Below are 26,293 nucleotides of genomic sequence, written 5' to 3' on the forward strand. Positions count from 1 at the left end.
ACCACAGAGGCAGAGAAAGACCTGGGAGTGTATGTTACCAGGCTACCAGTGAAGGGATATCCAGCACACCAATACCACATGGAAAACACTCCAATCTCCAGGACTTTACATTTTCCTTCATTGAATTGTAGCAGACACTTCTTATTCCACTCCTGTAGCTTGGTGAGGTCCTCTGCTAGGAAATACACACTCAAGGGATTAAGTGACTAAGGACAAAGCGACAAGATAACTCAAGGAAAACAGATGTGGAAATCCTGGCTTTTCCAACATAATTTGACATTTGGAATAGTCTGGGCAGAGAGAGAGAGAGAGAGAGTGTAGCAAAGAAAGACAGGAAAAGAAGAAAAGGAGAAAGCCGAGAAGAAAGGAATTTAGAGCAAAGTTGGACAAGAACAGACCAGGAGAAACAACAACATGACCTTACCTCAAACCCTGCACACACACACACACACACACACACACACACATCACTCCCTCATTTCCAGCGCCTTGAAATTTAAACACCACCGACAAACACCTGATTTATTCTTTATACAAGACATGGTTCTGCCTAATGTTCAGCGACCTACTATGCAGACTAAGAATACATTGTGTCTAGCATTTTGCCCTTCCCTGCCTGGCGTTCGTCTTCTCACTTAAGGAATCAGAACCCATTGACTTGCCTTTCAAAGCTGTTTAAGGGGAGTTAGATAAGCTCTCCTTCTCTACGTTCCCTTTGTCTTCTATTTGTCCTTTGTTTTCCATTCTTTCCCATTGTTTTCTCATTTTTCCTTTAGCTTATCACGACCCTTTCAAATCTATTAACCCCTTCAACACGAGGATGCGTATTCTGCGTCCCTGCGTGCCCCGTACCATATCCGAGGACACATATTGCGTCCTGGCTTGCTCTACCCAATAAACGAGTTATTTTATCTCTATATTTATGCTAACATCTCAAAATTATCAGTTAATACATGTTTCTCTATGTGCACCATTTAATTCTGCATGTTTTCATATATAATACATGATGGTTATGTTGAGTTTATGGCTGAAAACTTGTTATATTCAATAGTGACATTTGAAATTTGACGCGATCCCGGATATGGGGCGGGGCGCTGTTTTGGCCCGGCTGTAGTGAAGGGGTTAAGGGGAGTCTAATTTGCTATCCTTTCTCTTCTTATACTTTACTTCCATTTCCTTTCTCATTTTCCTTTTATTCCTGTTTTACTCATGGGCACTGTGTAATTATGTATAGCACTTTCTGGCACTCATAAACAACGAAAAACAATGAAAATAAAAGCAGAAAGACCTCAACTTGGTAACTCCGACACAAAAACCTCGTAAAACACAACTTCACAAAATAAAACAAAAATAAAACAAAAATGAAACGTGACACAAAAACTTACTTCCTATCACCCATGACCTCTCCACCCCCTCTCCCCCCCTTAGTTTATGTCCCTGGGGGGGTCGGCAGGGGGCGGCAGGGGTATGTCGTGGCCCAGGAGGGAGGTGATCTGTGCACGCTGCTGGGGGGTGAGCTGCAGGCTGGCACGGACCTGTATGGCCATCTGTCCTGTCTCCTGGTGACCTGCGTCCTGCCCGTACAGCACCACGCTCTGGGGGAAGGGGGGGAAGAAAGTTTTGTTTAGTTGGCGCAACATCTGTGGTCATGTGCCGGAGAGAGACAGAAGGGGAAGGAATTATAGAAGGGAACAGACCCCAGGAGACGGGACACAACCCAACATCTGTGGTCATATGCCAGAGAGAGACAGAAGGGGAAGGAATTATAGGAGGAGCAGACCCCAGGAGACGGGACACAACCCAACATCTGTGGTCATGTGCCGGAGAGAGACAGAAGGGGAAGGAATTATAGGAGAAGGGAACAGACCCCAGGAGACGGGACACAACCCAACATCTGTGGTCATATGCCAGAGAGAGACAGAAGGGGAAGGAATTATAGGAGAAGGGAACAGACCCCAGGAGACGGGACACAACCCAACATCTGTGGTCATATGCCGGAGAGAGACAGAAGGGGAAGGAATTATAGAAGGGAACAGACCCCAGGAGACGGGACACAACCCAACATCTTTGGTCATATGCCGGAGAGAGACAGAAGGGGAAGGAATTATAGGAGAAGGGAACAGACCCCAGGAGACGGGACACAACCCAACATCTGTGGTCATATGCCAGAGAGAGACAGAAGGGGAAGGAATTATAGGAGAGGAACAGACCCAGGAGGCGGGACACAACCCAACATCTGTGGTCATATGCGGAGAGAGACAGAAGGGAAGGAATTATAGGAGAAGGAACAGACCCAGGAGGCGGGACACAACCCAACATCTTTGGTTATATGCCGGAGAGAGACAGAAGGGGAATGAATTATAGGAGAAGGCAACAGACCCCAGGATAAGGGACACAACCCAACATCTGTGGTCATGTGCGGAGAGAGACAGAAGGGGAAGGAATTATAGGAGAAGGAACAGACCCCAGGAGACGGGACACAACCCAACATCTGTGGTCATATGCGGAGAGAGACAGAAGGAAGGAATTATAGGAAGGAACAGACCCCAGGAGACGGACACAACCCAACATCTGTGGTCATATGCGGAGAGAGACAGAAGGGAAGGAATTATAGGAGAAGGAACAGACCTCAGGAGACGGGACACAACCCAACATCTGTGGTCATATGCCGGAGAGAGACAGAAGGGGAAGGAATTATAGGAGAAGGGAACAGACCCCAGGAGACGGGACACAACCCAACATCTGTGGTCATATGCCGGAGAGAGACAGAAGGGGAAGGAATTATAGGAGAAGGGAACAGACCCCAGGAGACGGGACACAACCAGCGAGACGGGAGAGCCGCTCCTTGACCAGTCACAGAGTGAGTTATGGGAGGCTCGCCTATCACGCAAGTCACTGAGCTACAACTTATGGTACAAGAGCTTTGGAGACAGAAAAAAGTGCCCCATAGACTGTACTGGTATTGGTCTGCAATGGAGATACTTTACCCTGTGTTTAGCATCTTTTTAGTTTGGGTGTTGCCAAGCACAGCATCGTGTGTATAAAGCATTTATTTTAAGGCCACAAATCAATATAACCACACCATCACAAACAATACCCGTCTAACATGAAGTTAAATTACACTGGAGCAGCTAGAAGAAAACACAGCCATGAGTGAAATATTCAGGAGATGAATAACCTCACTCTGCCTTTAGACAGTGTGGGGGTGTTCACGAGGTCACATAGACGCAAACCTTAACACCTACAAGCAATGGGTAAAATATATTTTTCCCCAGACGAGACTTTTGGCACCAAACAATAACTTGAGAAAAGAAACAACTTCACTTCAAAACGTACCTCCTAGACAGTTTTTTGGATGGCCCTGTATGGCACTGTGTATACCTCTTTGTAACATACAGGGCCTGACCTCAAGCTTGGTCAGTCCTGTCTCCCAATGAATACTTCTCCAGCTTTTCTTTCATCTTGTTTTTTCAAAAGATATGTTTTAAGTACCCTCAGCCCCTTAAAAACTAGGGGGCTTCGTGGTGCAGTGGTTAGCACACTCGGCTCACAACCGAGAGAGCCAGGGTTCGATTCCCGGGCGGAGTGGAAAAATTTGGGCGGCTTTTCTGATACCCTGCGCCCCTGTCCACCCAGCAGTGAATGGGTACCAGGTATTAATCGGGGGTTGTGTCCCGTCTCCTGGGATCTGTTCCCTTCTCCTATAATTCCTTCCCCTTCTGTCTCTCTCCGGCATATGACCACAGATGTTGGGTTGTGTCCTGTCTCCTGGGGTCTGTTCCCTTCTCCTATAATTCCTTCCCCTTCTGTCTCTCTCCGGCATATGACCACAGATGTTGGGTTGTGTCCCGTCTCCTGGGGTCTGTTCCCTTCTCCTATAATTCCTTCCCCTTCTGTCTCTCTCCGGCATATGACCACAGATGTTGGGTTGTGTCCTGTCTCCTGGGGTCTGTTCCCTTCTCCTATAATTCCTTCCCCTTCTGTCTCTCTCCGACATATGACCACAGACGTTGGGTTGTGTCCTGTCTCCTGGGGTCTGTTCCCTTCTCCTATAATTCCTTCCCCTTCTGTCTCTCTCCGGCATATGACCACAGATGTTGGGTTGTGTCCCGTCTCCTGGGGTCTGTTCCCTTCTCCTATAATTCCTTCCCTTCTGTCTCTCTCCCGCATATGACCACAGATGTTGGGTTGTGTCCCGTCTCCTGGGGTCTGTTCCTTCTCCTATAATTCCTTCCCTTCTGTCTCTCTCCCACATATGACCACAGATGTTGGGTTGTGTCCGTCTCCTGGGGTCTGTTCCTTCTCCTATAATTCCTTCCCTTCTGTCTCTCCGCATATGACCACAGATGTTGGGTTGTGTCCTGCCTCCTGGGGTCTGTTCCTTCTCCTATAATTCCTTCCCTTCTGTCTCTCTCCGCATATGACCACAGATGTTGGGTTGTGTCCGCCTCCTGGGGTCTGTTCCTTCTCCTATAATTCCTTCCTTCTGTCTCTCTCGGCATATGACCACAAATGTTGGGTTGTGTCCCGTCTCCTGGGGTCTGTTCCCTTCTCCTATAATTCCTTCCCCTTCTGTCCCTCTCCAGCATATGACCACAGATGTTGGGTTGTGTCCCGTCTCCTGGGGTCTGTTCCCTTCTCCTATAATTCCTTCCCCTTCTGTCCCTCTCCGGCATATGACCACAGATGTTGGGTTGTGTCCCATCTCCTGGGGTCTGTTCCCTTCTCCTATAATTCCTTCCCCTTCTGTCTCTCTCCGGCATATGACCACAGATGTTGGGTTGTGTCCCGTCTCCTGGGGTCTGTTCCCTTCTCCTATAATTCCTTCCCCTTCTGTCTCTCTCCGGCATATGACCACAGATGTTGGCTGTTCCTTCTCCTATAATTCCTTCCCCTTCTGTCTCTCTCCGGCATATGACCACAGATGTTGCGCCCACTAAACCAAACTTTCCAACTTCCCTTAAAAACTAAGGAAACCAACCCTACCCCAGACACCCCAAAACAGACACCCCCCAGAACAGCCCCCAGACACCCTATACAGCCCCTATCCTCACCACAGCAGTTCTGCTTCTCCCCCCTTCATGCTGAGTACTGAGTCGAGCAGAGGGGGGGGGGCTGGAGGAAGCCGAGGATTGTCCCAGGCGGGGGCTGCCCCCTAGCACCTCCTTGGCGGTGGTGTAGTCCCCGCAGCGCACCAGCACCTCCAGCAGCTCCCCCAGCATCTGTCCCGTCTCTATCAGCCTGGGAGGAGATGGAGAGGGAGCTGGGAGCAAACAGGGTCAGCTGCGCATCTCTTCCTTGGTCCCCTCACCTCCTTGGTCTCTCTCTCCCTAAGTCTTTCCTGTCTCTCTCCCTTATTCTTTCTTCTCTCCATGTCTCTCCCTTCCTTGGCCATTTCCTCCCTTCCTTGTCTCTCCCTAAGTCTTTCCTGTCTCTCCCTTCCTTGGTCATTTCCTCCCTTCTCCCTCTTCTCTCTCTCCCTAAGTCTTTCCTGTCTCTCCCCTCCTTGGTCATTTCCTCCCTTCTCCCTCTTCTCTCTCTCCCTAAGTCTTTCCTGTCTCTCCCTTCCTTGGTCATTTCCTCTCTTCTCCCTCTTCCCTCTCCCTAAGTCTTTCCTGTCTCTCCCTTCTTTGGTCATTTCCTCCCTTCTGCCTCTTCTCTCTCTCCCTAAGTCTTTCCTGTCTCCCTTCTTTGGTCATTTCCTCCCTTCTCCCTCTTCTCTCTCCCCCTAAGTCTTTCCTGTCTCTCCGTTCCTTGGTCATTTCCTCCCTTCTCCCTCTTCTCTCTCTCCCTAAGTCTTTCCTGTCTCTCCCTTCCTTGGTCATTTCCTCCCTTCTCCCTCTTCTCTCTCTCCCTAAGTCTTTCCTGTCTCTCCCTTCCTTGGTCATTTCCTCCCTTCTCCCTCTTCTCTCTCTCCCTAACTCTTTCCTGTCTCTCCATTTCTCTCCCTTCCTTGGTCATTCCCATCTCCTCTTCCCTCCCTTTCTCCCTCCCTTCCCTTCCTTTCTCACACCCTTCCTTAATCTTCCCCTCCCTTCCTTACCCTTTCTCTCCCTTTCCCTCACACTTCCTCCCCTTCTTCTCCCTTATTCTGTCCCTTCCTTTCTTTCCTTACCCTCCCTTCTCTCTTTCCTCTCCCTTCCTCCCCTTCTTCTCCCTTCCTATCACTTCCTTTCTCCTTCCTTCTCCCTTCCCTTCCTTTCCTTACCCTCCCTTCCCTCCTCTTCCTCACCCTTCCCCTTCCTCTCTTCCCCTCTCCCTTCCTCTTCCTCCCTCCCCTTCTCCCTTCCTTTCCTTACCCTTCCCCTTCCTTTCCTTACCCTTCCTCTCTTCCTTTCCCTTCCTTATCCTTCCTCTCTTCCCCTCTCCCTTCCTCTTCCTCCCTCCCCTTCTCCCTTCCTTCCTTCCCCCTCCTCCTCCCTCCTCTTCCTCACCCTGTTCCTCCTCTCCGGCGCCTGTTCCTGCACCCTAGTCCACATGTCCTTGGCCACTGTGACCAGCCGCGACGTCAGGCCATCCTCCCCCTCTGCTGGGTCAGGCTGGTGCTGGGTCAGGGCCGAGAGGGTGAGGGCCATCAGCTTCTCCCTCAGAGCCAGGTCAAACAGGATCAGGTCAGACCAGAGCTGGGGGAGGTGGTGGAGGCAGCCGCTGACCCGTACGGCTTGGAGGACTTCCTGTGGGGGGGGGATGTGGGGGTGAGTGACCTGATATGACCTGACCTGTGTAGATTTTGGGTATGTTAAAAGAAAGTATTGGAAGGATCAGGTGTGGAGAGAGAGAGAGAGAGAGAGAGAGAGAGAGAGAGAGAGAGAGAGAGAGAGAGAGAGAGAGAGAGAGATGAAAAGGAAGAAAAAGAGAAAGATGAATAGGAAGAAAAGAGAAGAGAGAGAATTTGAGAGAAGACAAAAGAGAAGTGAGAGAAAAAGAGGAAAGAAAAGAAGAAAAAAGTATAAAAAATATTGTATAGGAAGAAAATGAGACCAAAAAAATTAGTGAATGAAGAAAAGAATGTATAGAAGAGAAGACAAAAGGGAAAAGAAGAAGAAAAAAGGAAAGAAAAGAAGAAAAAGGAAGAAAAAGTAAAAAAAATTGTATAGGAAGAAAATGAGACCAAAAAAAATAGTGAATGAAGAAAAGAATGTATAGAAGAGAAGACAAAAGAGAAAAGAAGAAGAAAAAAGAGGGAAGAAAAGAAGAAAAGAGAAGAAAAAGTAAGAAAAATTGTATAGGAAGAAAATGAGACCAAAAAATAAGTGAATGAAGAAAAGAATGTATAGAAGAGAAGACAAAAGAGAAAAGAAGAAGAAAAAAGAGGAAAGAAAAGAAGAAAAAGGAAGAAAAGTATAAAAAATATTGTATAGGAAGAAAATGAGACCAAAAAAATTAGTGAATGAAGAAAATAATGTATAGGAAGAGAAGACAAAAGAGAAAAGAAGAAGAAAAAAGAGGAAAGAAAAGAAGAAAAAGGAAGAAAAAGTATAAAATATTGTATAGGAAGAAAATGAGACCAAAAAAAATAGTGAATGAAGAAAATAATGTACAGAAGAGAAGACAAAAGAGAAAAGAAGAAGAAAAAGAGGAAAGAAAAGAAGAAAAAAGGAAGAAAAAGTATAAAAAAAATTGTTTAGGGAGAAAATGAGACCAAAAAAACAAGTGAATGAAGAAAAGAATATATAGAAGACAAAAGAGGAAAGAAAAGAAGAAAAGGGAAGAAAAAGTATAAAAAAAAATTGTATAGGAAGAAAATGAGACCAAAAAAAGTGAATGAAGAAAAGAATGTAAAGAAGAGAAGACAAAAGAGAAAAGAAGAAGAAAAAAAAGAGGAAAGAAAAGAAGAAAAATTAAGAAAAAGTATAAAAAATATTGTATAGGAAGAAAATGAGACCAAAAAAATAAGTGAATGAAGAAAAGAATGTATAGAAGAGAAGACAAGAGGAAAGAAAAGAAGAAAAAGGAAGAAAAGTGTAAAAAATATTGTATAGGAAGAAAATGAGACCAAAAAAACAGTGAATGAAGAAAAGAATGTATAGAAGAGAAGACAAAAGAGAAGACAAAGAGAAAAGAAGAAGAAAAAAGAGGAAAGAAAAGAAGAAAAAAGGAAGAAAAAGTGTTAAAAAAATTGTATAGGAAGAAAATGAGACCAAAAAAATTAGTGAATGAAGAAAAGAATGTATAGAAGAGAAGACAAAGAGAAAAGAAGAAGAAAAAAGAGGAAAGAAAAGAAGAAAAATGAAGAAAAAGTATAAAAAAAATTGTATAGGAAGAAAATGAGACCAAAAAAAAAGTGAATGAAGAAAAGAATGTATAGAAGAGAAGACAAAAGAGAAAAGAAGAAGAAAAAAGAGGAAAGAAAAGAAGAAAAATGAAGAAAAAGTATAAAAAATTGTATAGGAAGAAAATGAGAATAAAAAATAAGTGAATGAAGAAAAGAATGTATAGAAGAGAAGACAAAAGAGGAAAGAAAAGAAGAAAAATGGAGAAAAAGTGTAAAAAATATTGTATAGGAAGAAAATGAGACCAAAAAAACAGTGAATGAAGAAAAGAATGTATAGGAAGAGAAGACAAAAGAGGAAAATAAATGAGGAAAACAGGAAAATACCAAAATTAACCATAAGAAACATATACCTATCAACCCCTAATTAGCCTTCTCACCTGTATGTGGCTATAAACTAAGGTAAACAAAAACAAACAAACAAATTACAGTACTGGGTTGTCCTCACACATACATATGAAAGTGAATTAACTATAAGAAACAGCCCCCAGCCCCTAATTAGCCTCCTCACCTGCATGACCCCCGGCTCAGGTGTGTAGACGTGGGGCACCAGCTCACTGTAGACCTCCATGAACTTGTCAAAGGGAAGGGCATTGCAGGACAGGACGAAATAGTGCCGGCTGTGTGGAGGGGGTGAGAGGGAAGGGGGGGATGGGAGGAGAAGGAGGGGGTAGAAAGTGGAGGAAGGGATGCGATGGGATGGGAGGGAAGGGAGGGGAAAGAAGGGAGAGAAGGATGGAAGGAGGAAGAAGGAAGGAAGAGGAGGTAAGGAAGGAAGAGAGGAAGAAGAGGAAGGAGGAGAGAAAAAGGAGGAAGGGAAGGAAGGAAGAAGGGGGAGGTGAAGGAGGAGGAGGAGGAGGAGGAGGAGGTAAGGTAAGGAAGGGGAGGAAGGAAGAAGAGGGAGGAGGGGGAGGAGATGAGAGAAGACAGGGAGGAGGAGGAGGAGGAGGAGGAGGAGGAAAAATTAGTTACATATATCCTCGAAAAAATCATTCAAATATCTATCTCGCCAAATGCCTGTCTATATCTATCTATCTATCTATCTATCCACACTGATCCACATACTTAATCTATCCACCTGTTTTAATACCTTTCATCCACTATCTATCCATCTATCCATGTCTATCTATTTATCTCTCACTCCATATCACAATCTCTCCCTGTCTCAACCATCCCCTTTGACCATATTAAAAGATTTCTCCCTCCCTTTCCTCTCCCTTCTCCCTTCACCCTCCCACACACACACACACACACACACACACACACACAGGGTACTTACTAATAGACAGATTCCTTGTACGAGTCCCCAATTAGAAGGTGGTTATCCCCATGTCGCAGAAGGGCATTTACGCGCCTTGCAGCCTCCAAGCTCTGTAGGGGGGAAAAGGAAACATGGAAGCACGAACAGGCAGGGTACGGAAAGTCCAGTGGGGTATTTTTGGGGTAAAGGAAGAATGGATGCACGGACAGGCAGGGTACAGAGAGTCTAGAGGAGGATTTTAAGGGCTGTTCACTCCTCCTCCTCCTCCTCCTCCTCCCTTCCTCCTTCTCTCTTCCTATCCCTATCCCATTACTATCCATACCCTTGCTCCCTCATACCTCTCTCTCTCTCTAACCCATTCTCCCTCCCTCTCTCTCTCTCTTCCTAACCCATTTTCTCTCTCTCCCTCTCTCTCTCTTCCCCTTCCCCCCCGTCTCTCTCCCCCCCTCCCCCCCATCACCCCATACCTCCAGGTGGGTGCGGGCAGCGTTCATCGCAGTGACGAAGAAGTGTGTGTCCATGGGGTGCTGGATGGTGAAGCTGCGGCCCTCAATGTGGTCCAAGATGTCCAGTAAGATGTGGCTGAGGGGGCCGCCTGGTGGGGGGGAGAGGGTGAGTGGGGGGGATGAGAGGAAGGGAGGAGAAGGACATACCCAACATACCCATTCCTACGGCCACAGTGCTAGTCTTCCCTGTCCCATTCCCGTCCCAATTCATACGTGGGTCTGGGGTATGTGTAAGCTGCCCCGTCCCTTCCTGTCCCCATTCATACGTGGGTCTGGGGTATGTGTAAGCTGCCCCGTCCCTTCCTGTCCCAATTCATACGTGGGTCTGGGGTATGTGTAAGCTGCCCCGTCCCCTCCCCGTCCCCGGTGGATCAGACAAGACCAACCCGGAGGTCATAGTAATGTTGCCAAAACCTTCAAACCAGTAATTACAGAAAACGGGATAATTGATGCATTTTTCAAACACCAATGCATTCTTATGTCATATTTACGAGCAGTGAGTAGCGGGTTTTTCTCTATATCTGTTTCCTTTTATTTACGCCATTGAACTCCTTTGCTGTAAAAAATATATACATGCATCATAAAACAAAACAGCGTAGCAGGTAAGTTAATTTACGAGACGGGTTGGTATCCATCACTGGTCACACACACCTGGGCAGCCACGCCGGGGTTGCCAGGTCGTGCCATTTGTGGGATTTTTGTCTTAAGTCTCGGAGGTCACGAAGTAGTTAGTCTTTATGGCATATGTTAAGTAGTCCCATAAAAGTGCCATATTTAGTCATCAATCTGCCATTTCTTGCCATTCTCAGATAAATATATTAACTTCAGCAAACTCTACGATCCAATATCACTCATAAAAATATTCTAATACTTTTCAATACATTTCCTTCCATAATAACAAACAGAACATCATATAAGAACATAAGAACGCAGGAGTGAAATGAAATATACGAGGGGGAGCCTAAAAATGTCCTGCTTCTCACCCCGCGGAGTCAACACTTTTCTGACCCCATCCGCTCTCCATCCAGGTAGTGTTACTCAACCTCAACCCCCCGGGGACGCTTAAAACTGCGGGTCACAGCCAAGGAAAAGGGATGGGATGGGATTGGGTATTGGGGAGATTACTACGGCTGCTAATCCCTTCCCATCCCTTTTTCTTACCCATTAAAAAGGGCAGTAAACCTAAAAAAAAGGAATTATAATTTGATGAAAGAGAATGCTACGGCCGAAGCCAGCACACAGTACCACAACAGCCTCAGAGCTTGTCGCAGCCTTATTCGAGTAAAGCGCAACTATGAAAAGCAAATAAGCGAAATCAAAACTAACTCCAAGAAATTCTTCACGTATAAGATCGAAAAGAAAGTAAAATCAATATTGGTCCCCTGACAGACGAGACTGGATCTGTAACCCAGGACAGTAAACAGATGGCCAGAATCCTCAACAGTAACCGCATCGTATTCACAGTCGAGGACATCGAAACCATTCCGAGAGCCCTGACCGCCGAGTGAGATCACGCCGCTGAAATTGACTCAATATGCGACCAAGAAGTAAAAAGTACTTGGACAAACTCGACACGAACAAGTCAACAGGACCGACAGTTTGTCCCTTGTTATTAAAAGAGCTTAAACAACAAATACTTCAACCACTCACTACCATATTCAACCGGTCAGTTCAACTAAACAAGGTCCCGGAAGACTGGAAGATGGCGAACGTAACACCAATTTTCAAACAAGGAGACAAAATCGTTGCATTAAACTCAAGGCCCATAAGTTAGACATCAGTGGCAGGAAAATACTCGAAAAGATTATTAGAGATAAACTTGTTAAGTTTCTAGAATACAATAATGTAATCTCCGACACCCAGCATGGCTTCAGAAACAAGCGCTCCTGCCTAACAATTTATTAGACTTCTTCCAAGGTATATATAAGAACTGGGATGCCCACATCCCAGTGATGTTATATACCTGGACTTTCAGAAAGCCTTCGACAAGGTACCGCATGGCGACTCCTTAGAAACTGCACTGGCGGGCATTGGAGCCAATCTGATCGCGTGGATAAGAGATTGGCTCACCGACAGAAAACAACAAGTACTACTCAACGGACAGCCTTCCGATTGGCTTCCAGTCACTAGTGGAGTGCCTCAAGGGTCAGTGCTGGGACCCATCCTCTTTATCATATATATCAATGGCCTAGAATTAGGACTGAAATCCACAATATCGAAATTTGCAGATGACACCAAGGTGGGTGGAGAGGCCCTCACAAAGACCGACTGCGAAATCATTCAGAAAGAAATCAATCACATTATCGAATGGTCGGAAAAATCGCAAAAGTCTTTTAATGTTGACAAATGCAAAGTCATACACATTGGGTCCCAAAACAGTAACCACACATACATCATGAATGGGAGACCTCTGCAAGCGATGCAGGAGGAAAAGGATCTTGGAGTCACTATCAGCAGTGACCTGAAACACGAATCACTGTAAAAAGCATACAACAAGGCCAACATTATGCTCGGGTTCATAGCGAGGAACTTCGAGTAAAACACCAGACGTGATGCTATCCTTGTATAATTCCATGGTAAGACCGCACCTCGAGTATGCAGTGCAGTTCTGGTCTCCCAATTACAGAAAGGACATTGCTTTACTGGAAAGGATTCAACGACGCGCCACAAAGATGATTCCAACCTTAAGGGCTCAACCGACGAGGAGCGACTCAAGCGACTCAATCTCTTTACATTGGAGAAAAGACGCCTGCGAGGGGATATGATTCAAGTCTTCAAGTATCTAAAAAAGTTCAATAACGTCGATTACTCCAAATTCTTTGAACTGCAAACCAACTCAAGAACTAGAAATAACGGTTTACCCATTCAGTCGAGTCGATGTAACACAGACATTGGAAGGAGTTTCTTTTCTAACCGAGTCATCCGCCACTGGAACAATCTTCCCTCAGAAGTAGTAAATGCGAATACCATCAACTCCTTCAAATATAGAATCGACCGTCATTTCGCTGCGTCGGGAGTAAACTGAATAACGAGGGGCTTCCATCTGCTCCTCAATATCGAGGTGCTTTCATCTGCTCACCAAGCCCCAAGTGGCGGTCGAGCAGATTAAATCACCCAAGCGGGCGACCTCGTAATGAGCCAATAGGCTTTCTGTTGCCTGCATTTCCATGTTTCCATGTTTCCCTTCCCTCCCATATCAACATACCCATTCCTTAACCCTCCCTTCCCTTCCTTTCTCTTCCCTTCCCTTCCCTTCCCTTCTATTCCTTATCCTTCCCTTCCTATCCCTTCCCGTCCCTTCCCCTCCCATTCCTTATCCCTCCCTTCCCTCCCATTCCTTATCCCTCCCTTCCCTTTCCTTCCCTTCCATTCCTTATCCCTCCCTTCCTATCCATTCCCCTCCCTTCCCTTCCCTCCCATTCCTTAACCCTCCCTTCCCTTCCCTTGCCTCCCATACCAACGTACCCATTCCTTAACCCTCCCTTCCCTTCCCTTCCCTCCCATTCCTTATCCCTCCCTTCCCCTTCCCTTCCCTCCCCTTCAATCCCTTACCCACCCCTTCCCTACCCTCCCCTTCCTTCCTGCCATACTTACGCTCCCTGCAATGTATGGTCAGCAAATAGTAGAAGGTCGCCAGGGATGGTTGGACCCCCTGCTGCTGGAACTCTGACATGACCTGTGCCGGGAGAGAAGGTGACTGACTGACTGACTGACTGGCTGACTGACTGACTGACTGACTTATGAACTGATAGGTCAAATAAATCGTTCACTAAATAAATACTGCAAGGAGTGACTGACTGACTGACTGACTGACTGACCAACATATGTACACAGTCTAGCATATGTGTTTTTCGGCTTAACGAGTGACCCCATACCTGCAGGCTAAGGTCTCGTGCCTGCCGCCAAGCCACCACCTGCGTCAATGCCTCTAGGGTAGCGTTGAGGGTGCCAAGGTCAGGTCTGGTGCCACTGTCCGCCATGGCACTCAGTAACTCCTGTAGGTGGGGGAGAGAGGGAGGGAGAGATGGAGGTACTTTCTATATGCAACTCTCTATCTGTCTATCTATATATCTCTTTCCCCTTTCAATTGGTTTACTAACAGAGTGGTGGGTGAGTGGAACAGGCCTGGCAGTCATGTGGTGGGTGAGTGCCAATACTAACAGAGTGGTGGATGAGTGGAACAGGCCTGGCAGTCATGTGGTGAGTGAGTGCCAATACTAACAGAGTGGTGGGTGAGTGGAACAGGCCTGGCAGTCATGTGGTGAGTGAGTGCCAATACTAACAGAGTGGTGGATGAGTAGAACAGGCCTGGCAGTCATGTGGTGGGTGAGTGCCAATACTAACAGAGTGGTGGATGAGTGGAACAGGTCTGGCAGTCATGTGGTGGGTGCCAATACTAACAGAGTGGTGGATGAGTAGAACAGGCCTGGCAGTCATGTGGTGGGTGAGTGCCAATACTAACAGAGTGGTGGGTGAGTGGAACAGGCCTGGCAGTCATGTGGTGAGTGAGTGCCAATACTAACAGAGTGGTGGATGAGTAGAACAGGCCTGGCAGTCATGTGGTGGGTGAGTGCCAATACTAACAGAGTGGTGGGTGAGTGGAACAGGTCTGGCAGTCATGTGGTGGGTGCCAATACTCACGGAGTGGTGGATGAGTAGAACAGGCCTGGCAGTCATGTGGTGGGTGAGTGCCAATACTAACAGAGTGGTGGGTGAGTGGAACAGGCCTGGCAGTCATGTGGTGAGTGAGTGCCAATACTAACAGAGTGGTGGATGAGTAGAACAGGCCTGGCAGTCATGTGGTGGGTGAGTGCCAATACTAACAGAGTGGTGGGTGAGTGGAACAGGTCTGGCAGTCATGTGGTGGGTGCCAATACTAACAGAGTGGTGGATGAGTAGAACAGGCCTGGCAGTCATGTGGTGGGTGAGTGCCAATACTAACAGAGTGGTGGGTGAGTGGAACAGGTCTGGCAGTCATGTGGTGGGTGCCAATACTAACAGAGTGGTGGGTGAGTGGAACAGGCCTGGCAGTCATGTGGTGGGTGCCAATACTAACAGAGTGGTGGGTGAGTGGAACAGGTCTGGCAGTCATGTGATGGGTGCCAATACTAACAGAGTGGTGGGTGAGTGGAACAGGCCTGGCAGTCATGTGATGAGTGAGTGCCAATACTAACAGAGTGGTGGGTGAGTGGAACAGGCCTGGCAGTCATGTGGTGAGTGAGTGCCAATACTAACAGAGTGGTGGATGAGTGGAACAGGCCTGGCAGTCATGTGGTGAGTGAGTGCCAATACTAACAGAGTGGTGGATGAGTGGAACAGGCCTGGCAGTCATGTGGTGAGTGAGTGCCAATACTAACAGAGTGGTGGATGAGTGGAACAGGCCTGGCAGTCATGTGGTTGGTGCCAATACTAACAGAGTGGTGGGTGAGTGGAACAGGCCTGGCAGTCATGTGGTGAGTGAGTGCCAATACTAACAGAGTGGTGGATGAGTGGAACAGGCCTGGCAGTCATGTGGTGAGTGAGTGCCAATACTAACAGAGTGGTGGGTGAGTGGAACAGGCCTGGCAGTCATGTGGAGAGTGCCAATACAACAGTCACATTGAAAAATAGATTGGATAAGTTCATGGATAGTGAGGTTAGGTGGGGTTAGGTTCACAGGAGATGCCTTGTATAGACCTACCAGCCTCTTCCAGACTCCTTAGAATCCTACACTCTTTTATGGGATGAGTGACCAAAAGAGAGGTCAATTTTGGATGGAGAGGCATTTTCATACACTGGTCTTGAAAGAGTTTAAGTCATAGGCAGGGGGAAACACAGATGAAGGAAGGTTGTTTATGAGTTTACCAGGGAATGGGATGAAAGAGTGAAGATGCTGGTTAACTCTTGCATAAGGGATTTGGACAGTATAGGGATGAAAGAGTGAAGATGCTGGTTAACTCTTGCATAAGGGATTTGGACAGTATAGGGATGAAAGAGTGAAGATGCTGGTTAACTCTTGCATAAGGGATTTGGACAGCACAGGGATGAAAGAATGAAGATGCTGGTTAACTCTTGCATAAGGGATTTGGACAGTACAGGGATGAAAGAGTGGAGATGCTGGTTAACTCTTGCATAAGGAATTTGGACAGCACAGGGATGAAAGAATGAAGATGCTGGTTAACTCTTGCATAAGGGATTTGGACAGCACAGGGATGAAAGAGTGAAGATGCTGGTTAACTCTTGCATAAGGAATTTGGACAGCACAGGGATGAAAGAATGAAGATGCTGGTGAACTCTTGCATAAGGGATTTGGACAGCACAGGGATGAAAGAATGAAGATGCTGGTGAACTCTTGCATAAGGGATTTGGACAGCACAGGGATGAAAGAATGAAGATGATGGTGAACTCTTGCATAAGGGATTTGGACAGCACAGGGATGAAAGAGTGAAGATGATGGTTAACTCTTGCATAAGGGATTTGGACAGCACAGGGATGAAAGAATGAAGATGCTGGTTAACTCTTGCATAAGGGATTTGGACAGCACAGGGATGAAAGAATGAAGATGCTGGTTAACTCTTGCATAAGGGATTTGGACAGCACAGGGATGAAAGAATGAAGATGATGGTTAACTCTTGCATAAGGGATTTGGACAGCACAGGGATGAAAGAATGAAGATGATGGTGAACTCTTGCATAAGGGATTTGGACAGCACAGGGATGAAAGAATGAAGATGATGGTTAACTCTTGCATAAGGAATTTGGACAGCACAGGGATGAAAGAGTGAAGATGCTGGTTAACTCTTGCATAAGGGATTTGGACAGCACAGGGATGAAAGAGTGAAGATGCTGGTTAACTCTTGCATAAGGGATTTGGACAGTACAGGGATGAAAGAGTGAAGATGCTGGTTAACTCTTGCATAAGGGATTTGGACAGTACAGGGATGAAAGAGTGAAGATGCTGGTTAACTCTTGCATAAGGGATTTGGACAGTACAGGGATGAAAGAGTGAAGATGCTGGTTAACTCTTGCATAAGGGATTTGGACAGCACAGGGATGAAAGAGTGAAGATGCTGGTTAACTCTTGCATAAGGGATTTGGACAGTACAGGGATGAGGAAGAGTAGATGTTGAGTTCTGTGGGGCCTCTTCTAACACACACACACACACACACACACACACACACACACACACACACACACACACACACATACACAGTCAAAATATCATACACACCCTTCCACACACACACACACACACACACACACACCCTTCCACACACCCTTCCATACACACTGTTCCAAACACACCCTTCCATACACACACACACCCTTCCATACACATACACCCCCTTCCACACATACCCTTCCAAACACACCCTTCCATACACACCCTTCCACACATACACACCCTTCCACACATACTCACCCTTCCATACACACCCTTCCACACACCCTTCCATACACACTGTTCCAAACACACCCTTCCACACACACACACCCTTCCACACCCCCTTCCACACACACCTTGACCAGTTGCCAGCGCAGGTCAGCGGCATCTCGTAGCAGGGACGCGACCCTGATGAGTGCGTTGTAGGTGGCGGTGTCCACGGCAATGCCCTTCTCACAACACTCCTGGTACAGCTGCCAGGCTCGGTCCACCTGGGGGGGGGGGGAGAAGGACATTTTATTTATTTTATTTATTTTTATTTATCTTTTTTTTCATTTCATTTTATTTTTTTTATTCTTTTATTTATTAATTTATTTTACCTTACCTAACCTTACCTTACCTTCCCTGACCTAACCTAACCTTACCTTACCTAACCTTACCTTACCTAACCTTACCTTCCCTTCCCTCACTTAACCTAACCTTCCCTTACCTTGCCATACCTCACTTTACCTAACCTAACCTAACCTTCCCTCCCCTTCCCTTCCCTTACCTAACCTAACCTTACCATATCCTCCCTTCCTTTCCCTTCCCTTCCCTTTCCTTATCTAACCTAACCTTACCTAACCTAACCTTACCTAACCTAACCTTACCTTACCCTCCCTTCCCTTCCCTCACCTAACCTTACCTTACATAACCGAACCTAACCTAACCTTCCCTTCCCTTCCCTTACCTAACCTAACCTTACCTTCCCTTCCCTTCCCTTACCATACCTGCACAAGCCTTACCTGGTAGTACTGAGCCATGCCCCTGATCAGCGCACAGTAGGCAGGTGACCCCTTGTTGGGCAGGGTTGCGAACACCTCCTCTGCCAACCCTTGGTCTCTGGGGCAGGGGGGAAGGGGGGAGGTTAGAATAAGGGTAACGGTAAGGGAGGAGGAAGGGAGAAAGGGAGATTATGAAAGAGAAGGAGGAAGGGAGAGGAAAGAAGAGGAAGGGAGAGATTATGAAAGAGGAGGAAGGGAGGAAAGAAGGAAGGAGGAGGAAGGGAGGAGGAGGAAGGAGGAAGGAAGGGAGAGAAAAGATGAAAAGAAGGGAGAAGAGGGAGAGATTGTGAAAGAGAAGGAGGAAGGGAGGAAAGAGGGGAGGAGGAGGAGGAAGGGAGAGGAAAGAAGAGGAAGGGAGAGATTATGAAAGAGGAGGAAGGGAGGAAAGAAGGAAGGAGGAAGGGAGGAAAGAAGGAAGGAGGAAGGAAGGGAGAGAAAAAACGAGAGGAAGGGAGAAGAGGGAGAGATTGTGAAAGAGGAAAAAGGAAGGGAGAAAGGGAGAAAAGGAAGGAAGGGAGGGAAGAAAGACCACTCCACTGCACCCTCCATATACTCCCTTCCACCTCCCTCCACTCCACTTCACACCAGGGAGGAATACAGACAGGAAGGAAGGGAAGGAAGAAAGGGAGGAAAGGAAGGAAGGGAGAAAAGAAAGACCCACTCCACTTCACCCTCCACATACTCCCTTCCACCTCCCTCCACTCCACTCCACACCAGGGAGGAATAAAGACAGGAAGGAAGGGAAGGGAGAAAGGGAGAAAAGGAAGGAAGGGAGGGAAGAAAGACCACTCCACTGCCCCCTCCACATACTCCCTTCCACCTCCCTCCACTCCACTTCACGCCAGGGAGGATTAAAGACAGGAAGGAAGGGAAGGGAGAAAGGGAGGAAAGGAAGGAAGGGAGAGGAAAGAGACCCACTCCACTTCACCCTCCACATACTCCCTTCCACCTCCCTCCACTCCACTCCACACCAGGGAGGAATAAAGACAGGAAGGAAGGGAAGGGAGAAAGGGAGGAAAGGAAGGAAGGGAGAGGAAAGAAAGACCCACTCCACTGCCTCCACATGCTCCACCTCCTCCCTCCACTCCACACCAGGGAGGAATAAAGAAAGGAAGGAAGGAAGGAGAAAGGGAGAAAGGAAGGAAGGAGGAAAGAAAGACCCACTCCACTTCACCTCCACATACTCCTTCCACCTCCCTCCACTCCACTCCACACCAGGGAGGAATAAAGACAGGAAGGAAGGGAAGGGAGAAAGGGAGGAAAGGAAGGAAGGGAGAGGAAAGAAAGACCACTCCACTGCACCCTCCACATACTCACTTCCACCTCCCTCCACTCCACTCCACACCAGGGAGGAATAAAGACAGGAAGGAAGGGAAGGGAGGAAAGGAAGGAAGGGAGAGGAAAGAAAGACCCACTCCACTATACCCTCCACATACTCCCTTCCACCTCCCTCCACTCCACTCCACACCAGGGAGGAATAAAGACAGGAAGGAAGGGAAGGGAGAAAGGGAGGAAAGGAAGGAAGGGAGAGGAAAGAAAGACCCACTCCACTTCACCCTCCACATACTCCCTTCCACCTCCCTCCACTCCACTTCACACCAGGGAGGAATAAAGACAGGAAGGAAGGGAAGGAAGAAAGGGAGGAAAGGAAGGAAGGGAGAGGAAAGAAAGGTCACTCCACTGCCCCCTCCACATACTCCCTTCCACCTCCCTCCACTCCACTCCACACCAGGGAAGGATTAAAGACGGGAAGGAAGGGAAGGGAGAAAGGGAGGAAAGGAAGGAAGGGAGAGGAAAGAGACCCACTCCACTTCACCCTCCACATACTCCCTTCCACCTCCCTCCACTCCACTTCACACCAGGGAGGAATAAAGACAGGAAGGAAGGGAAGGGAGAAAGGGAGGAAAGGAAGGAAGGGAGAGGAAAGAAAGACCCACTCCACATACTCCCTTCCACCTCCCTCCACTCCACTCCACACCAGGGGAGGATTAAAGACAGGAAGGAAGGGAAGGGAAAAACAGACCACACCACTACCCCCTCCACATACTCCCTTCCACCTCCCTCCACTCACTTCCATGTCTTCCTGACGGTGGGCGTGGCTTGCCTGAACCATCTCTCCTCCACCCAGGTAGAGTCCAGCGGCTCCTCACAATTATAAAAACACAGCATCTCCAGAAGGGCCTGCAGGACATCCTCGGACAGCTCTGCAGGAGGAGGAGGAGGAGGAGGAGGAGGAGGAGGTGAGAGAAGATATAAGCATACAGAAACACTTATAATAGGGGATACATACAGAGTGGCCCAAAAAATCCTGCACCATAGGGGAATATATGACTTAGACTAATCCTTTTGTAATCCCTATATGATGCAGGGCTTTGGGACACCCTGTAGAATTAGGGAAATGTGTGTGTGTGTGTGTGTGTGTGTGTGTGTGTGTGTGTGTGTGTGTGTGTGACAGAGGAGGAGGAGGAAGACTAAAGAGGAAGGTCTGAGATGGGTGATAGGTAGGTACTGTTAGGTTAATATATGTTGTTGTGGAAGAGGAGGAAGAGGAGGAGGAGGAGGAGGAGGAGGACTAAAGAGGAAGGTCTGAGATGGGTGATAGGTAGGTACTGTTAGGTTAATGTATATGTTGTTATGGAAGAAGAGGAAGAGGAGGAGGAGGAGGAGGTTAGGAAGAAGAGGAGGAGGCAATAGGTTAAAACATTCCTCCCTTCCTTCCTTTCCTCCCTTCTTTCCTCTTCTTTTTCCTTCCTCCCTTCCTTTCCTCCCTTCTTCCATCCTTCCTTCTTTCCTTTTTTTCTCTCCTTCTTCCTTCATTCATTCTTTCCTCTTTTCCTCCCTTCTTTAAATCATTTCTCCCTTCCCTTCCTTCTTTCTCCCTTCCCTTCCTTCTTCCTTCCTTTCTTCCCCTCCACTTCCTCCTCCCTTCCTTCTTCCATCTTTTCCTTCCTTCTTTCTCCCTTCCCTTCCTTTCTTCCCCTCCACTTCTTCCTCCCTTCCTTCTTCCACCTTTTCCTTCATTCTTTCTCCTTTCCCTTCCTTTCTTCCCCTCCACTTCCTCCTCCCTTCCTTCTTCCACCTTTTCCTTCCTTCTTTCTCCTTTCCCTTCCTTTCTTCCCCTCCACTTCCTCCTTCCTTCCTTCTTCCACCTTTTCCTTCATTCTTTCTCCTTTCCCTTCCTTTCTTCCCCTCCACTTCCTCCTCCCTTCCTTCTTCCATCTTCTCCTTCATTCTTTCTCCTTTCCCTTCCTTTCTTCCCCTCCACTTCCTCCTCCCTTCCTTCTTCCATCTTCTCCTTCATTCTTTCTCCTTTCCCTTCCTTTCTTCCCCTCCACTTCTTCCTCCCTTCCTTCCTTCTTCCTTTTCCTTCCTTTCTTCCCCTCCACTTCTTCCTCCCTTCCTTCTTCCACCTTTCCCTTCCTTTCTTCCCCTCCACTTCTTCCTCCCTTCCTTCTTCCACCTTCTCCTTCATTCTTTCTCCTTTCCCTTCCTTTCTTCCCCTCCACTTCTTCCTCCCTTCCTTCTTCCACCTTTTCCTTCATTCTTTCTCCTTTCCCTTCCTTTCTTCCCCTCCACTTCTTCCTCCCTTCCTTCTTCCATCTTTTCCTTCCTTCTTTCTCCTTTCCCTTCCTTTCTTCCCTTCCACTTCCTCCTCCCTTCCTTCTTTCTCCTTTCCCTTCCTTTCTTCCCCTCCACTTCTTCCTCCCTTCCTTCCTTCACCTTTTCCTTCCTTCTTTCTCCTTTCCCTTCCTTTCTTCCCCTCCACTTCCTCCTCCCTTCCTTCTTCCATCTTTTCCTTCCTTCTTTCTCCTTTCCCTTCCTTTCTTTCCCTCCACTTCTTCCTCCCTTCCTTCTTCCACCTTCTCCTTCATTCTTTCTCCCTTCCCTTCCTTTCTTCCCCTCCACTCCCCTTCTTCCTCAGGTCAAATCGAGGTCAACACTACCAGACAAATACACCTTATCAAAAAAGAAGATGAAAGTAGACCAAACCCTTTTTTCTACTTCCAAAGGCATGGTGTGTGTTTACTTAGGTCCCCCCCCTCCCCCCTCCACCCCCCCACCCCCCTCACTCACCTACGCCCTTCTTCCCGCACAGGTGATACACAGTGATGGCGTCGGACACCTGCCCGCGCCCCACCAGGTGTGTGAGGGTGTTGCCGCTGACCTCGCCTCCGCCACCCTTGCTATCCTCGCTATACTCGGTCTTGGGGTAGAAGCCCTGGGGGAGGGGGAGACAGGGGGAGAGATTAGGATATACATATACATAAGGGGGCGTGTATTAGTGTTATTCTTCAAACACATAGATATACATACACACACACACACACATATATTGCAAAGAAATCCTCCAAGCAAACAGAGAGAGAGAGAGAGAGAGAGAGAGAGAGAGAGAGAGAGAGAGAGAGTGAAGACTTACGAACAAACAGAGAGAGAGAGAGAGAGCACCCCTTCCCTTCCCCCTTCCCCCTCGTCCCCCACCTCCACAAACGGCTCCTCAGGGCGATGGGTGAAGAGCTGTGGGTGCTGGTCCCTGATCCATCGCGCAGCCTTCCTCCCGGACTCCTTGGACAGGGCGTAGGAGCGCTTGGTCAGGTTGGAGCAAGGGGTCAGATAGGGGTCATCGTGGTACTTGTAGTGTGGCCCTGTAGTGTCCCTGCCCACTGTCCCTGCCAAGGCCTGGGTGAAGGGGAAGGGAGGTAAGCTTATTGTTGTTATTACTACGAGTTGTATTAAAAGACATTTCGTTGCCCAAGAACATGTATTTGACAAGGCTTTCGTAGGAGTTGTAGGCATTTCCAGGGGTAGTTTTATGACCCCAGTGGTAGTGTGACCCTTCTTCTGTACCATGAACCTAAAGGACACACATTTGACAAGGCTTTCGTAAGAGTTGTGGGCATTTCCTGGGGTAGTGTGACCCTTCCTCTGTACCATGAACCTAAAGGACACATATTTGACAAGGCTTTCATAGGAGTTGTGGGCATTTCCAGGGGTAGTTTTATGACTCTGATGGTAGTGTGACCCTTCTTGTATACCATGAACCTAAGGAAACACATTTGACAAGGCTTTCGTAGGAGTTGTAGGCATTTCCAGGGGTAGTTTTATGACCCCAGTGGTAGTGTGACCCTTCTTCTATACCATGAACCTAAAGAAACACACATTTGACAAGGCTTTCATAGGAGTTTTGGGCATTTCCAGGGGTAGTGTGACCCTTCCTCTGTACCATGAACCTAAAGAAACACACATTTGACAAGGCTTTCGTAGGAGTTGTAGGCATTTCCAGGGGTAGTTTTATGACTCTGATGGTAGTGTGACCCTTCCTGAAGAAACACTCATTAGAGCCCGGCTGACCCCCTCTTTGACCTTTAGAAATAACTGATGTAAGAAGCAAAACTGCCTTATAATACAGACCTATATTGGAGATGACGCCATACAGCATTATAAAAATTTTAAGATTCGTTTCAGTACCATGCCAGTATCTCATTACCTACCTTATGAAACATCAGTATCTCTTCATATATCTTTTCTACAAACCTACGACAGTCATGGAAACGCTTTCAAAATCCAATTGAAGGACTTTTTTTTACTCTTGAAATTAGGGGATGATGTTTACGAAAGCGCGTCTCCTCCTCCGGTGCTGGCTTGCAGAGGGTTTTGTTAGGTTAGATAAGGTTAGCTAAGGTTATATTCATTAGGTTATATTTATGCTCCATGATAAAACTCGTGGTATTTGCATAACAATAACAAGTTTGCTCTGGTGACGGGCGTTGCGAGAAATACCTCCTCGCAGAAATAAGTTGCATATACATGTTAGAAGGTGGGGTCGAGTATCCCCCCTATAACCAGGTCGTAAAGTTCGGTTGGAGTAGTTTAAATATGCTCCCCCATCCTAATCTAAGCTTTCATAAACATTATCCCCTATTTCCAAGAGTAAAAAAAAAGCCCTTGAATTGGATTTTGAAAGCGTTTCCATGACTGTTGAAGGTTTGTAGAAAAGATATATGAAGAGATACTGATGTTTCATAAGGTAGATTATGAGATACTGGCACGGACCTAAAACGAATCTTTACCCATAAAAATAAAATAAACCACTAAATAAAAGTGGGGAGGCAGTGACCCACCTTCAGTATGTCCGTGGGCGAGCGATGGATTCTGGCGGGGATGACGATTTTGTCCTCCGCTGCCGCTGTGCCCATGCCCGCCTGTCTGGACACTCTGGGGGGGAGGGGGGGAAGGTGGGATACTTAGGAATATATTGTGAGATCACTTTGTTGTTTCATGTTCTGTTTGAAGTTATTAGTATATAAACTGCTTAATCTCTTGACTGTCATAGGGATATTAGTGCATTATGAAGAGTATAACAAGTACTGATAAAGAATAGTTACTTAATATGTCTCTGACTTGACCTAACATGACCTAACTTGACCCCATTTCTTTTAAGGAAGAGGAGAAAAAAAAATATAATAGAAATAATATTTAACTCACCAAGCAGAAATAGGAGGAGGAGGAGGAGGAGGAGGAGGAGGAGGAGAAGAAGGAGGAGGAGGAGGAGAGGATAAAATAATAATAAGAAGAATATTTACCTAGCCGAGCAGAAAAAGAAGGAAGAGAAGAAGAGGAAGAAGGAAGAGAAGGAGAAGAAGGAGAAGGAGGAAGAGAAGGAGAAGAAGGAGAAGGAGGAAGAGAAGAAGGAAGAGAAGGAGAAGGAGGAGGAAAACAAGGAAGAGAAGAAGAAGAAGGAGAAAGAGGAGAGGAGAAAAATAACAATAAAATAATAATAAAAATAATAATACCTACCTCGCCGAGCAGAAAAAGGAGGAAGAGAAGAAGAGGAAGGAAGAGAAGGAAGAGAAGGAGAAGGAGGAGGAAGAGAAGGAGGAGGAAGAGAAGAAGGAAGAGAAGGAGAAGGAGGAGGAAGACAAGGAAGAGAAGAAGAAGAAGGAGAAGGAGGAGAGGAGAAAAATAACAATAAAATAATAATAAAAATAATAATACCTACCTCGCCGAGCAGAAAAAGGAGGAAATGAAGAAGAGGAAGAAGGAAGAGGAGGAGGAGGAAGAGAAGGAGAAGAAGGAGGAGGAAGAGAAGGAGAAGAGGAGAAGGAGAAGGAGAAGAAGGAGGAGGAGGAGGATGAAATAATAAGAGGAGCAGAAAATGAAGGAAGAGAAGAAGAGGAAGGAAGGAAGGAAGGAGAAGGAGGAGGAAGAGAAGAAGGAAGAGAAGGAGAAGGAGGAGGAAGACAAGGAAAAGAAGAAGAAGGAGAAGGAGGAGAGGAGAAAAATAACAATAAAATAATAATAAAAATAATAATACCTACCTCGCCGCGCCTCCTCCCAGCAGCCGGCGGAGTGGTGGCAGGGACGGCCGCCACAAATTCACGCTCATTTCACCTTATTTATCGCCCTATCACCCTTATTTCAGCCTCTCCACACTATCTCGAGAGCTTATTCTATCTTCCTCGGTGCTTAAGGTCTTGTTTACATGTCTAAGTAAATAATAATGAGGAAAAATAGTCCCCCCGGCGTGGCTTGTGACCGTCCCGCCGCCTTTGTTTACGTCGCCTAGACCGTCTTGATTTAGGGACTTTGTTTTTATTTAATCTTTATTTTTAGCTTTATTCTTTGCCTTCATCCTCTAGCTTTATCTATTATCTTTATCTCTTATCGTTTAGTCTTTCCATTTATCCGTCTTTGCCTAGGGACTGACATATTTTTGTCGACCTCAGGAATCACTATTTTATTTTTTTCATTTTTTCTCTGTTTTTACGATAATGGAGGCAGTTCAAGGGTAAAAAATAAATAGAGAGGAACAAATAGACCCATTAGACGCCGTTTCAATAAAATAAAACAGAGCGAGAGGTCAAATAAGGTCAATTTCCGGTAGTTAACTTCTCCATCCATATTTTCATCTCCATCTTTCATATTTTATCTTTATCTTTCATGCATCTTTATCTTTTATCTGTTATCCTTCCTGTCTTCTCCTAGCGACTATAACTATTGTATTTTTTCGTTATTTTCTCATTTCTTCTTCCTTATCCTATCCACTCCCTAATCCTCACTGCACTATCC

At 46.7% G+C, this 26,293-nt stretch overlaps 1 protein-coding gene and 1 long non-coding RNA gene across 3 annotated transcripts; one reads left to right on the plus strand and one right to left on the minus strand.

The window, feature by feature from the left end:
• Window positions 1–508: 508 nt before the first annotated feature.
• On the minus strand, window positions 509–25,785 carry LOC126987445 (protein PTCD3 homolog, mitochondrial-like). The gene is made up of 15 exons (XM_050844409.1): window positions 25,543–25,785; window positions 24,346–24,439; window positions 22,706–22,903; window positions 22,301–22,445; window positions 20,298–20,430; window positions 18,188–18,284; window positions 17,540–17,674; window positions 13,915–14,034; window positions 13,634–13,715; window positions 10,001–10,128; window positions 9,552–9,643; window positions 8,784–8,892; window positions 6,435–6,674; window positions 5,093–5,231; window positions 509–1,618 (listed from the first exon to the last, which is right to left on the minus strand). Exons 1-15 carry the CDS (start codon window positions 25,608–25,610, stop codon window positions 1,425–1,427), a joined length of 1,974 nt encoding a protein of 657 aa, XP_050700366.1. The 5' UTR covers window positions 25,611–25,785; the 3' UTR covers window positions 509–1,424.
• Window positions 14,451–16,143, plus strand: LOC126987278 (uncharacterized). 2 transcript variants are annotated; one of them, XR_007740583.1, is made up of 4 exons: window positions 14,451–14,646; window positions 14,704–14,886; window positions 14,944–15,004; window positions 15,237–16,143. It is a non-coding gene; the product is annotated as an uncharacterized LOC126987278 (long non-coding RNA). The 2 variants fall into 2 exon arrangements; XR_007740584.1 differs by lacking the exon at window positions 14,944–15,004.
• Window positions 25,786–26,293: the final 508 nt, after the last annotated feature.

This window comes from Eriocheir sinensis, chromosome 64 (assembly GCF_024679095.1).
Source record: "Eriocheir sinensis breed Jianghai 21 chromosome 64, ASM2467909v1, whole genome shotgun sequence".
Taxonomy (NCBI): Eukaryota; Metazoa; Arthropoda; class Malacostraca; order Decapoda; family Varunidae; genus Eriocheir; species Eriocheir sinensis.

Coding starts and splice junctions, on each gene's coding strand:
- LOC126987445 (XM_050844409.1), bottom strand. CDS start 25,610: ATGAGCGTGAATTTGTGGCGGCCGTCCCTGCCACCACTCCGCCGGCTG. Junction 22,446..22,705: donor CTGAGGAGCCGTTTGTGGAG/GTGGGGGACGAG, acceptor CCCCTCCCCCAG/GGCTTCTACCCCAAGACCGA. Junction 14,035..17,539: donor TGCGCTGGCAACTGGTCAAG/GTGTGTGTGGAA, acceptor CCCCACCTACAG/GAGTTACTGAGTGCCATGGC.